Below are 13541 nucleotides of genomic sequence, written 5' to 3'. Positions count from 1 at the left end.
AGCCTCTGTCAGCCGACAGTCCGCAGGCACAATGTCTCCAATCTTGAACGAGATCATGTCACCGGGGACGAGGTCTGCCGACTCAAGTTCTTTCCATTCACCGGCACGCTTGACCTTGGCCTTGGGCGCGAGCGAGTCCATGAGAGCCTTGACGGCGTTACCAGCGTTGCGCTCCTCATAGAAACCGATGCTCGAGTTGATCAAAAGCAATATCACGATACCCAGGAAATCCTCCCAGTCTGGTGGTTGGCCCTCGCCGTTGGACAAAGCAATAGCTACGAGCGCGGCACCCTCCATGACCCAGGAGAGGGGGTTCCACATGAAACCCAGGAACTATAAGGGCGATGCGTGAGCAATCACGTAAATAGGAACAGGCGAGCAGGGACGAACCTGGAGGAAAGCATTCTGCTCTTCAGCCTCGAGCCTGTTCGGACCGAACAGCTCGAGACGCCTTTGACATTCCTCATTGGTGAGACCATTTTCGTCGCATTGGAGGAGCTTGAACACATCCTCGACGACGATTGTCTCTAGGTCGACTTTTTCCTTGTCGTACAGATCCTCTGCACGAAGCTGGATCTGGGACATATCGACCTTTGCATCTGGACGTAATGTAAATTTTTTTTCTTTCTTTCATGCGCATACAACGGCTGAAATACTCACGGGTGGCTTTTGCCTCTTCATGACCAAAGTCCTTGTACTCCCTTTTCTTCTTCTCTGGTTCAACGGGTGAAGCAGAGTCGTTTTCGGGAGTGGTGGAGCCGGGGACTTTCTCTACGGGAGCTGACATGATGAGGGACCTCTAGGAAGGAGAGGTAGGAGTGGAAGAGGGTAGAAGCACCCTAAGGTGAACTGAGAAAATTCGCTAACGCGACGGATAGCGTGGAAACGAACACCTGGGAGCAAGGAGGAAGGGGGGAAAGAGGATGGAGGCCCGTCAAGGCAGAGCGCGAGGCCTATATAGCGACGCGGACGTGGCGAGGACGGAAACGGGGGACGAGGGCGAGTCCGCCCGATCGATGCCGACGGGCGTTTGCACGTCAATACCGGTCTGCGCTTCGCCGGCATCCCCGGCACTACACTCCCGAGCCCCCGGCCTGCGTTGCTCCTCCGACACGGACACGGCAGTGCACCCGCGTTCACAGCACTTCCGCGACCAACTTGAAGCACGGTGCACCCCGTAGGAACAAGTTCGTTCTGTGGGCTCGAACGCAAGGTCAAAATCAAGACGGCGACTTATTTTCACCTCGGCAGAAAACTTCGAGTCCGCCCGTCACTAAAAACAGCAGGCGCCCTTCTATTTTAGAGCATGTTAGCGCTGCGATACTTACCTTGTCTCCTCTCCTGTCGTGCGACGCGTCTAGCAGAATAGAGCTGATCTACAAGCTCTTTGCAATGCGCTAGAGCGGGAATGCCGCGCGCGTGCCGGGTTCGACGTCGACGAGCGACAGACTCGGACTTGACAACGAGGAAACACGCACCCAAGCGCCAGCCGCACGCGGTGACATCACAGGTCCCATTTCGTTGTTCTGATAAGGGAAGCCAGCTGCCTGATATGGACCGGTGGCGTCCGAGGACTTCGGAACGACTCGCAACGCTCGGACGACATGACTCGCGTTGCTGACCTCGCCCACTCTGATCCTGCAGCGGCTTCAGCATCACATCCTTCTCCCAGGTCATCCCGTGGCTGGCTTCAATACAATTCCTCCCCGGCCGAACAACGCCAGCCTGGGACTGCAGCACCACCCCGGGCCTGACACCGCTTATCCGATGTCCGACTTTTCCGTACATTCACTCCCAGTGAAATGTGGCTCATGGACGTGGCATGAAACGACACGCCCCGTCTACCCTCTAATCTCTCAAGGCGACCTTCTATCTTGTGACTGTTTGTTCGGATTGATTGACCCTGCAAATACGCGTCGAGCTGCCTCATTCCTTCCCAGGTCTGTGGATTGGGGACACCCGTGTTTGATACACAGTAGAAGCCAAGTACGCCCATGCCGAGGAGGAAAGCGAGGAGAGCCAGCAGATGAAGAGGCGCACTGGCAGAGCCGCGGCCAATTCATCGACATCATCCTGTGGACGTGGCCTCCCTCTTATGCTCAATATTCAACATATGCCTCTGCTTGGGCAACTCTGCGAACACGATCAGGCCATAGACCCATCCTCGCGTTCAATATGGCTGCTTCGCGCACGCCCAAGGCCGGGGGTCGTCAGCTTCAACTGGACACGCGCGAGGCCGCCGGCGCCAAAGGCCGCAGCCTCGAACGTTTGAACCCGACTAGTCTACTTTCTGACGTAGAGGTCTTGTCGAGAGCTCGTCATTTTGAGGAGGAGCTCTCAATTACAGCGAGCGAGGCGGTGCATGAAATGTGCTCGCGTCTGCGGTGTACTGCCAACTTCATGGTCTGGAATACTTGTACTCAGGGTGCCCCATAAGGTCGGCTTGGGGAGGCCGGGTCACCAATCAGAATTTCCGCACGCGTCACAAACCACCCGGAGAGGTCGCCCTCGGCACGCACGACATACCGGATCCCCGCGTACAGTATCCGGAGCCAGTCCAGCGAAACCCATGCCACTTAGCTTGGCTTACGGGGTGGCCTGGTCGACAGAAGGGAAGGCATCCAGACAAGTCGACAAAGGCAGCAAAGAGTGGGTGGCGTGAGGCTTGAGCCTTCTCAATTGCACAACACAGCGTGGATACCACATTATTATTAGTGCGACAACCAGCTCGAAAACCATTCTGAGAACTAGGTATGCACCCTTCTGTTTCAGCCCATGCGTGTACGCAGCACTCAATCATCATCGTGAGTGCCTTCAGCAAAAAGCTCTCCAATCTGGCCACGCAGTAGTTTGCGGGCAACTTGAGGTCCCTGCCCCTCTTCCCAATGGCCGTGAGTAGGGCCGTGGCTCTTGGTGTGTCTAGCGTATCAACACACTGCTGGAACAGGTCACGCAGCTCCTCATCGGGCAGCAGTACCATCGCCTGATAGGACACCCCATCATTACCCACCGCTGACGCTCGCCTGTCAGCGAGCAGAGTTTTCACATCGGGTATCTACTCTCCCACAGGAGACTGAATCCGACCGACTATGACGTTCTATCCTCCTCCTTCCGTCTGGCAAAGTTTGGCAAGCGTCGACTAGCGCATGCTGCGTCCTGCCAACCTAACTTATGCCCCATGTATTCGGCAACTGCAACCCGAATAGATCGATCTAGTCGGGTTGCACTCGAAGTTTGCTATGAAACCTATCACTTTGCCCGAGATGTGGAAGAACAGTGATCCGCGAATGTGATGTGTGCAATTGAACGTCCATCAATAGACTTCGGAAGTCGACATATACAATTTACCCTAGCCCAAGCATTTGTAGGCTAGGTAAAACTTAGCTGTATGGTGAATACGGGACAGTGCCAAGGGTTCCGTACGTTCGAACGCTCAAGACATCGACGTCTCTGGAGCACACAGGTCATGTGAACGTGTCAGGATCAACTCGCGAAGTGCCAGGTCAGAGGTAACGCCATCATTCGCGCCCATACTAATAGGCTGCTAGTATGTGCCAAGCGGCTCGGAGCCGGGTCGGGCACAGCAAGCTTAAGTCTGCAACAAGACTTTCTGACCGTCAATCTACCGTCACAAGGCTGGATATCTCTCTATCTAAGTACTGCACCAGACGTGTTTCGACACGCTTGGGAACACCCAGTTATATATCAACCCAGCCCAAACATAGTGTAGAACGACTTCTACCCCCTCTCTCTGCTCATCCTCCCAGCATGGCGCCCGAGTCCATCTCGGATATGCACGCAATGGTAGCAAAGTACAGCGTGAATCTCCCAGTTCGTCCACAGACTTCTGTGGGGCGCCATATGGGTGACGTTGTACTCGTCACGGGCACGACGGGAAGCCTGGGGTGCTACCTCCTAGAAGCACTCGCCGCCGAGCCAGAGGTCGTCCGGGTGTACGCGCTGAACCGAGCATCGAGGGACGGCGTCTCGCTTCGAGCCAGACAGCGCGCAGCGCTGGATGAACGCGGGGTTGATGCGAGCATATTGGGGCAGGAAAAGGTCGTATTGTTAGAGGGAGATCTGACCAAACCGGAGTGGGGATTGGCACCAAACGTCTACGAAGAGGTTCTAATTTGCATATTGTATCGCTGGTGAACGTGGTTGCTTACAATGGGTGACGGCAGCTGCACAAGACTGTGACCCACATCATACATAACGGTATGCCCGTTCGATCACAGAAACCAAAAATTACTCACTTGGCCTCTGCAGCCTGGCGCGTCAACCTCCTCGCACACCTCCCGAAGTTTGAGGCCAATGTCAAGGGACTTCGAAGCCTCATCGACTTTGCACTGACCTCGCCCCAGCCATCTCCGGCACACCTCCTTTTCGTCAGCTCCATCAGCGTCCTGTTTGGTGTGTATCTCACCCCCGCATCTGCACCCGTGTCCCGCTCACCGCATCCCAGACGCCCCGCTCGACGGGAAAGTCTACGAAGGCGCCGTCCCGCCTGCGTACGCCGCCAGCGCAGGGTACGGCGCGTCGAAATGGGTGGCCGAAGAGATCCTGTACGCCGCAGCGCGCACGACCCCGCTCGCCCCGCTCGTCGCACGCGTCGGCGTGATCTGCGGCGGCCCCAGCGGCTCATGGAGCACGGACGACTGGGTCCCCGCGCTCGCGCAGAGCGCACGGCCGCTCGGATGCTTCCCGGACGACCCCAAGGTGCGCGCCGCCATCCCGCCGGGCTCTTGTCCCGTTCGCTGATCCGGCACCCCACCACTCCCCTTCCCTTCCCTTCCCCTAGGCAGTCGACTGGATCCCGTTCGACATCGCGGCGCGCGCGCTCGTCGAGCTGCGCGGCGTGTCGAACGCGGCGCACACCGCGCACGTCGTGCACACCCGCCCGGTGCCCTGGTCCACGCTCGCCGCGGCCGCGGCCTCCGTGTTCGCCACGCCGCTCGTCCCCAGCACGCGCTGGCTCGCCGTGCTGGAGGCGCACGCACGGCGCACGGCCCCGGCGCCGCGGCTCATGGCTGCGCATCTGCTGCCGTTCTTCGAGCGGCAGATACGGCGCGCGGAGAGGAGCGCGCTGGCGTTTGGGCTGCGGGACATGGACACGGCGCGGGCGCGCGAGGGCTCGCCGACGCTGGCGGACCCCGCGCTGCGCCAGGTGGGTGCGGAGGACGTGCGGAGATGGATCGTGTATTGGGAGAAGGTGGGTCTTTGGGACAATGTGGAGCAGGGGGAACAGACCTTGTCTGCTCGGCTGTAAACATATTTGTTAGCTACGTACTTATGGCATTTTATCAAGTTATTGTTCTTCGAAAAAGGCGCGCAAAGAACAGCTGGCGCCCGCCATTATACGTAAAATTTAATGAACTCATTGAGGAGTTTGGATCGGCGATCGCTGGCAATGTAAATCACGGAATTGACAGCTCTTCGAAGGAACATAACAAGCGAAGGAACCAATAAAGCGCATGCATACAATGCGGAAACTTGAATACAATTGAATGTCACTTGATACAAGCAGCCATTGCTGTTCCTTTTCCTTTTCATGCTCCTATTCTCATACACCACACGTTTCATCCTTCTTCTCGTACATCGCCCACCCAAGTTAGTCCGACACTAGCAGCTCAGAGCTTGGAGCCGCCGACGGCCTCCTTGTAGCGCGTCTCAGCCTCATCGAAGTTGATGACGTTCCAGATCGCGTTGAGGTACTGTGATCAAATGATCGATGAGCGATCGTGGTCGATATGGGCAGGTACGCGGAGGACTTACGTCGACCTTCACGTTGAGGTATTGGAGATAGAAAGCATGCTCCCAGACGTCGACGCCAATGACGGGAACGTGGCTCAGCAGTGGGTCTTGGTTTGCCGTGGTCACGATCTCGAGACGCTTGGTCTGTGGGTGGACACCCTGAAATCGGTGCAGATGTTGTGTCAGCATCGCATACATCCGACGAAAACGCGGGTACTCACGAGCCAGCCCCATCCGGAACCCTGGATGCCCGCGGTCGTAGTGTTGAATTCCTTCTTGAACTGATCGAAGGAGCCGAAGCTCTCCACGATGGCCGTCTTGAGGGGGCCGTCCTTGAGAGCACCGCCGTTGCCCTTCTTCTCAGACGCAGCAGGAGCAAGGTTCTTCCAGAACAGAGAGTGGTTGATGTGGCCTATATGCGGTGCATCTTATCAGTTCCCCTGATTAGACGGAGAGCCCGGATAGGGACACGCACCACCACCGTTGAAGCGGAGAGCAGCCTGGAGGGCGATACGCTCCTTGGGCGAGCTGGTCTTCGCGTACGCCTGTTCTGCCGCGTTGAGGGCGGTTACGTACGTCTGGTGATGCTTCTTGTGGTGAAGCTCCATGATCTGCCTCGAGATGAATGGCTCGAGGGCGTCGTAGGGGTAGGGGAGGTCGGGGAGGGAGTGTTGTCCGGACATGGTCTGTGCTTAGTTCAAGTCGAGCAGTGAGGAGAGTGATTGTCCGGAAGAAGAGACTGGGGCTTGGAGTTTGGCCTGCAGAGGGTATTTATGCCTCTGTTATCGAGACTGGTGATCACCTCATCCCATAAGCAGATGCCGATAGTGACGTAAATAGACGCCCGGATCCCACGAGCACGTGATCGGCCGCCTTCGTACGCCCGCCGCGGCGTCCCCGCGACAAGTCTTCGCGCGACTTTCCGTGTTTCGCTCTCGACTTTCTTTGTTCTCGTCGGTATGCTCATGCTATGGAATGCGTTGTTGATAAAGGGGCGTTCAGATTCACCCCCCTTGCTCGCAAAATTGTTGACAATGGTTGATGCTTCTGGTTTTCTGATCAAACGTGGCTTACTGTAATGCGCATCTATCAGTCTTTTCTGTAGAAAAACTTAGCCTGGGCCCTGGATGCTGCTTGAGCTGTTTACTATGAAACCTGGACTCTGGCGTGCTGAACTACATACCTTCTCCACCCAGACGAAGATTTCTGCTATGATATATTGATCTGCCGAAACCAGATACAGCTAAATAGTTTTCACTGTCGACTGTCCTTCGCTCCTGTACGTGCTATGATACTCATTAGAGATATCGGCAACGGGTTATACTGGCAGTATTTCACCTCCTTGTGGGTCTGACTTTGGAGACGCGATCGCGTGATAAATTCGTTTCCATCGTTGCTGGATATTGTTTTTGGTGAGTTGACTTGAACTGCCGCCAGTGGAGGTCATTCACAGCGATATGACTCCCATTGGCCAGGGAAAGGGATTATATATGAGAGTTTCTCTGTCTGTATCACATTGGATCTCCTTGGTGACCTATCACCGTTGGTATGGTCGGGTGCTATGATCTCTATGCGTCTATTATCGCATTTCTGTGACCGCTGTGCGTTATAATCTCGAGCTTATGTTTTTCCACTTCCGATATATCTACTTCTTTTATTCGTCCCGTCTGGCCGAAATGAATCGTGTATATGTGATGTATTCATTCATGAGTGATGTCAAAGATCTCCTCTGATCTTGCGATTTTCAGCTGCATTGGCTTTGCCCTAGTGTCATGGGATCACCTCAGGTGCAGGCGCGTCGCAGCTGTTGGTGCCGTAGCCTCTGTGTGCAATGTCGTTAGGCTTCGTTTTGACTTGTCGTCAAGGGCAAGTACGAACCGGATCAGGGATGTCCATCTCTTCCCCATTGGGTGACACGACTGATGATCATCGCTCCCTGTGTCCTTTCTCACGTTCTCTATTTCTCCAGAGGATGTCCTTGCTTTTTTGCCCAGCGCATGCTGGCAGACTGTGATGCAGCCTCACACCAATGCCTCATATCCCATCTCCTCTCGGTCCGTGTCATACCCACCGTGCCACGTCGCCGCCGCTAACCCTGCGACTTACCCACTCTCAGACATCATAGCATCTGATTTTGTTACAGATGGACAGTTGAGGCAGAGCAGGGCATATCAAGAAGGCTTGTTCGGCCAGACCTACGTCTACCCACCCCTCATTCGCACTCGCGGCGCCCCTTTTCGTGGTGCCCCAGTCGACCAGCAACTATCACGACTACTACCACCACTCTTTTAGCCATTCTCTCCCTCGTACTGGGCCTTGAGCCCCACAGTCGTTTCAGCTTCGTTTCAGGTATCTCTTCGTATTCGCGACGCCTCAGGCGTCATGCGACTTCTTGGTAGCTTGCTTGTTTCTTTGTTCACCACCTCAGCCACTGCTTCGATCTACGCGAAGCCCACCCCATGTTCAGACGCAACGCCCTCTAGTGTTGTCTCGTGTTTTGGCCGATGTGAGGATGCGGAGCACTTGCAGGGGAACTTTGGGCAACCTTTGGAGAAGCCTATAGGTAAGTCCGTAAGGGTACCCTGGGTACGATCTTTTTGTTTCCCAACGCTTACTCCAACACATAAAGGTAGTGGGGTATATGACTGCTGTTCACATCCTGGCAATGCTGGAGGGTGCGCTCGATCTGTCGACACCGTTTCTCCTTCCCCCTTTGAGCTTCATCATTCCTCCACTCTCGTCCCTGATGGTCGCGAAAGAGCGGCAGTGTCCGCTGATTCATCGATCCTCCGCTATGAGGTGCCGTTTGCTCATAGGCCATGGAGGGCTCGCAGAAGACACAGGGATCTCAGCCTCCATGCAAGGCAGAACGATACGACGGAATCGATTACTGTAGAAGAAATTGGACCGGACACAATTTCTAACGGAGCAACGATCTCCAGTATTTCCACGTTTTATATCATACCTTCCCTAACTTCTTCCGCCGACCCCACTAGTTTTGCAACATCCGCGCCAGTCTCAGATAGTAATCCACAACCATCCTCAACGCCAACAAATGTAGACGGGAGCTCCTCATCCCCTACGATCGCTGGCTCGGCGTCGATTGCCATTATGACAGGGGCCTCGGTGGCGTCCGCAGCATCCGCCCGCACAGGCTCCCCGACGACATCTGCCATGTCCACATTCTCTGTGACTCCAACTCCAACTGACTCACTGGAGACTTATTACTCGCAGCCGTCGCTGCTTACATTGACGTCTGTGCAGACTGGTAGCGCATCCATATCCATGAGTCCTATCAGTGGTACACCGATTCAAGCGGCGTCTTCGGACGCGTTCAGTACATCCACAGAACGTGGACTCTTCGCTGCTCTCGTGCTAGCCTGTACTTTCTTCTGCATCTTGGTGTTGCTTGGAGCACGATGGTTGTACAGGCGCTACACCAGACCACATTATCCACCCACTTCGTTCAGCCCAACTACTCATACGTTCGAAACTAACAGACCATACCAGTATGCATCGCGGGACTCGCGGCACGACTCGGCGTGGTCATCTAACAGGTTGCTTATCATCGCCAGGGATCCGGCTCATCCGTTCAGCCCGTCGACGCCAACCACGGGCAATAGCGGTTCGCCGATATTCAGCTCCCAGCATCTCAGCGACTACCGCGTCGATTCCACCCAACTCCCGCCGCTCACCCCGATCAGCAGGATGAGCATGTCCACGACCGAGGTCTTGGGGTCCAGCTGGCCGGCTGTCCCGACCGAGGCGGAGATGGTCCAGCTGTCGGCACTCACTTCGACGCTGCGCCCTCTGCCAGCCATTCCACGAGGCCGAGACAGTACGACTCGGTCGTCGCTTGCAGCTCTGAGCCACGCGCTGGAGGAGACCTGGGGTACCACCGAGTCGGCCTTCCTCGCGTCGGATCCGTATGGGCGCAGACAGGCCAGGGACGGTGGCGTCTGTATTACCGGCGGACCTGGGGGATCACGCTCAAGGAGCCTGACGGACGGTGTGAGCGAGTCAACGTTGCCCCCAGCGTATGGGACATACTCCGGCGGGAGAGCTTGATGTTGGTGATCGCGCGGTATGCTTGGACTCGCTCCTTTTCAGATTGTTCTGAGTTAGGCGCGAATCATATCTGCATAATTTCACGCGACGAATACCTTACGTCCCACAGCCTGGAGGGACGCTCGTTGTACATTGCCTGGGCTTTGGATTGTGCAGCTGGGAGGCCTGCTCAGGCTCATTCGCTGTTAATTCAATGTTCTTTTTTTTATGTTTAATTATGTAGAATGAGTATATTGATATACTGTTCTTCGTCGGCGAGGACGAGGCTGGGGCTAAATGTTGACGCTCGGGATCTTCGTGTTTTTTTTACCCCATGGGCTTACAGAGTATTCTACAGGCCACAGTTCTTGCTCTCAGATTCGATATTCTGCACTTCTGATCGTGTCATTTACATCTCAAGATCCATCTGATGAAATACTATTTACCGAAACCTAACGATGTCCAGCAGCTCTAGTAGTAGTGGCTCCATGACAAGAGTACCTTCAAAGCGCCTAATCGCAACTTGAATGGTTGAATCCGAGTTTGAAAGAGTGACCCCTAGTGGTTTCTCTACAGAACACACTGCATTCTCCTCAAGTTACCACCTGGCTTCCTTTGTCTCGGTGCATTATGCGCTTTGTCGGTGGCGGACAAGGTCAAGCCTTCGCTTGGTGTGGCTGGCCTCAGAGCCATCATATCGAATTGATTTCCTTTGTCTTCTGTCTGCCGGGGATATAATGCGTTCGCCTACAGTAAGCAAGCAACCCAAACTCTTTTTCTTTCTCTGCTCTCCCTCTGCGAGCAATGCACCGGATCTTCTACATCGCAGAACTCGCTCGCGAAATCTTGATTTACGCATCTCAGCAGAAGAGCTGTGCAAATCGAATTGTTTGCGAATGGCACGCACGTGGAAACGAGTTCTCGTCGTGTTACTCAAGATGTGCTGAGAACCCAAAGAAGAGCCCCACAAAACGGCGTCGTCATCAAGTTTTGCTCGCGGTTGCGCTGTCCTGTCGAGCACTCCACGAAATTTCCCTAGATTTGCTCTGGCGTGTCCTAGACTCAGCCGCTCCACTGCATCGCTTGTTATCCCTCTACTACACGAAGGTAAGCACATCCTGACAAGCATTTGAGGTGTTAATTCATATAGATTTTGTTGTTTCAGGCTGAAGGGAAAGCATCAATTGTGGATTTATTGTCACGATTCCACGCTTACGCGGCTCGCATTCGAGGACTCAGAGCGAGTAATGACATTTTTGATCTTTATCATGCGTACAAGTCTCTACAAACTTACGGAGGCAGAGAAGAGCTTCCAGGTTGGATCCAAAAGTTTGCGTACACTATTCCAACTGCTGCTAATCAATTTTATTAAGGTCAACATATCGTTCTACGTCAGCTTCGTACTCTGTGTTTGGATATGGCTTCCCCAATTAACAGGATGCCATCCGTTGTCAACACCCGCTCACTCCAAAACGTACGGCTGACTATGTCTGAAATCTCAATCGAATGGACGCAAGATGACCTCGACATGTTTCTTGCTGATGTTGCGGTATGTTCAGCGATTCGGAGTGTCGAAATAAACTGGTCTCCCGTTGTGCCCAAGGTGTCTCTCATCGCACAGCTGAGACATCTTGACAAAGCCAGGATCGCGCTCTCCATGCCGGTAGCCGATGGGTTGCCCTTGCTCCGCAAGCTACACACTTCGCAGATGCGAAACATACACCTTCACATCGAGGACCTCGAGCATTGGGAAGACGGCCTGTCTCTGGACTACCGCCGGACTTGTCTGAACAACTCGGTCGAATTAGAATTGAAAGGCAATGTGACGAAATTCCCTCTCGCGCTTGTTCTGGATATATTCTCTTCGAAACCCACGGAGATCCATATGATATGCGACTTTCACCATCCTGATACTAGCAAGACCTCTTGGATCTCCTGCATGCATGTGGATCTCCTTCATGCTACGCTGTCCCACTCCTTGAGTACGCTACGACTGAACATTTCGTGTCACACAGATAATCCATTCGAGATTTCTTCCATTCGTCCGCTCCTTCAGATTGGCTGTATGCGACATCTCAAATTTGAAATCGACGCCCCGTGGTCTCTGTCAGATGCCGATGTTGAGGAGCTTGCATATGCATGGCCTGATATTCAGACGCTCGAGCTCGGGCTGTACCATGACAGCCTCCAGGGCGCGGGTGTTTTGCCGGTAGCTTGTCCGACTCTGCGAGCCCTATCGTCATTGGTCCAGCATTGCCCCAAACTGGGCGAAATCTACCTGCCTCTTCGTGCTTCTCGCTGCCCTTCAGAGGTCCCATACATACCGCAGAGCAAGCACAGATCTGTCGTTTGCCTTACCTTGAGTGGTGGAGAGATGAGGGGAAATGAGGTGGAGGACGTAGCATTTGCGCTGCACCGCCTCTTGCCTGTCGCGCAGCTTGACATAGCGCATGCGTTCAACGGAGACCTATGGGATGCCGTCTGGCAGGAAAAGCTTCGGTTTAAGCTTCATGAGAATGGGTGAGCCCGTCTTGCGCGCAGTTGTTTCTACGATCTTAACTGTTCTGCTTGCAGAGCCAGATTGTCCGGCAAACACAAAGCTCGAGTTCTTACAGGAGTCCGTACTCCAGTACTAGAGTCCGTAGTATATACTTAGGATGGACTCATAGAAAATTTAATAAAAATGACGGCCACTGCTGGCTAGCCTAGGCGCTTACGCGGCAAGGAATAGACAGGGCAGATGCGCGACGCGACGCCGCCACCGCGACTAGGCTCAATCGCGTACTTATCTGGCGTACGCGCACTTCGACGTGTCCCTGTAAGTTCAATCTTATATATGCAAATATGCGCTCTTCGAAACCTGTTTTCCAGTGAAAATATCTGGTGAAGTCGTACATGGGTTCAAAAAGTTCAAGCGCGAAACAGTCTGAGATTGATAGTTCCGACGACGACTTCCCCGAGGTTGCACAGATCGTGGGCGAAGCCCAACGCTCTTCCAGTCTATCTCAAGGAGAGGTCTCAAGTGAAGGAGAGGTAAGTCCTGCCAATCACCTAACGTCGCGTGCTGAATATTCATCTCGGATGGCTCAGGAGAGCGGCGCGGGTGGCACAGAAGCGGAAGAGGAGCTTGATGGAGACGAGTTGGAATCAGATATGGTAAATTGCATGATGTCCATTTTGAATATTGACTGAGCTGTATTTGCTAGCCACGAGCTTCTCAAGCTAGCAAACGCCCCAAACCTTCTCCTTCCATCGCCCCCCAGAAGAGCAAGACAAACATTGCTCGTCCTAAAGGCAGAACCTCGAACAAGTCTTCGAACACGGTATGTACTGAATCACTGCACATATTCTCTAGTATCAGTTCCATACCTTCCTTAGAAGAAATCCCAGTCCAGTCGGCCTCGACCAGTGCCCCGATCTCGACATCAGCCAAGTATGGTTGCCAGCACTCTGTGCGATGAATTAGATGATGATGACCTTTACGCGAAAGAAGCACTAGGAGATTCACAGGAAGCCTCGACGGCACCACAGAAATGCAAATTAATTGATACTGCAGGTTCTGGTAGTCCTGCACCGTCTATCAACGCAAGGTATATTATCTTTTTTCCTCAATTGATTGACCAGCTTTGAATTTGTCTTCCCAGCAGCTTGCAGCAGAAAGCTGGGATGTTTTCAAATGTAATACCCCCACGTGATGGATCCAAGACAAAAGTGCCCCCTGCATCGCAGCCGGTGTATGG

At 54.0% G+C, this 13541-nt stretch overlaps 4 protein-coding genes across 4 annotated transcripts; 3 read left to right on the top strand and 1 right to left on the bottom strand.

Moving 5' to 3' along the window:
• Positions 1-3768: 3768 nt before the first annotated feature.
• FIBRA_02813 (uncharacterized protein) lies at positions 3769-5269 on the top strand (the record flags this gene model as incomplete). Its single annotated transcript, XM_012324665.1, has 5 exons — positions 3769-4125; positions 4185-4218; positions 4270-4413; positions 4466-4719; positions 4802-5269. The coding sequence occupies 5 exons, from the start codon at positions 3769-3771 to the stop codon at positions 5267-5269; spliced, it is 1257 nt and encodes a 418-aa protein (XP_012180055.1).
• A 361-nt stretch (positions 5270-5630) lies between these two features.
• FIBRA_02812 (uncharacterized protein) lies at positions 5631-6437 on the bottom strand (the record flags this gene model as incomplete). The annotated part of the gene is made up of 4 exons (XM_012324664.1): positions 5631-5714; positions 5776-5913; positions 5976-6166; positions 6230-6437. 4 exons carry the CDS (start codon positions 6435-6437, stop codon positions 5631-5633), a joined length of 621 nt encoding a protein of 206 aa, XP_012180054.1.
• A 1699-nt stretch (positions 6438-8136) lies between these two features.
• Positions 8137-9822, top strand: FIBRA_02811 (uncharacterized protein; the record flags this gene model as incomplete). The annotated part of the gene is made up of 2 exons (XM_012324663.1): positions 8137-8317; positions 8384-9822. 2 exons carry the CDS (start codon positions 8137-8139, stop codon positions 9820-9822), a joined length of 1620 nt encoding a protein of 539 aa, XP_012180053.1.
• Positions 9823-11287: 1465 nt separating this feature from the next.
• Positions 11288-13431, top strand: FIBRA_02810 (uncharacterized protein; the record flags this gene model as incomplete). Its single annotated transcript, XM_012324662.1, has 6 exons — positions 11288-12321; positions 12376-12418; positions 12727-12834; positions 12892-12957; positions 13008-13124; positions 13180-13431. The coding sequence occupies 6 exons, from the start codon at positions 11288-11290 to the stop codon at positions 13429-13431; spliced, it is 1620 nt and encodes a 539-aa protein (XP_012180052.1).
• Between the last annotated feature and the right edge of the window lie 110 nt (positions 13432-13541).

Source organism: Fibroporia radiculosa (assembly GCF_000313525.1).
Source record: "Fibroporia radiculosa TFFH 294 genomic supercontigs, scaffold1428, whole genome shotgun sequence".
Classification (NCBI taxonomy): Eukaryota; Fungi; Basidiomycota; class Agaricomycetes; order Polyporales; family Fibroporiaceae; genus Fibroporia; species Fibroporia radiculosa.
This window is presented reverse-complemented; position numbering and strand designations above follow the sequence as displayed.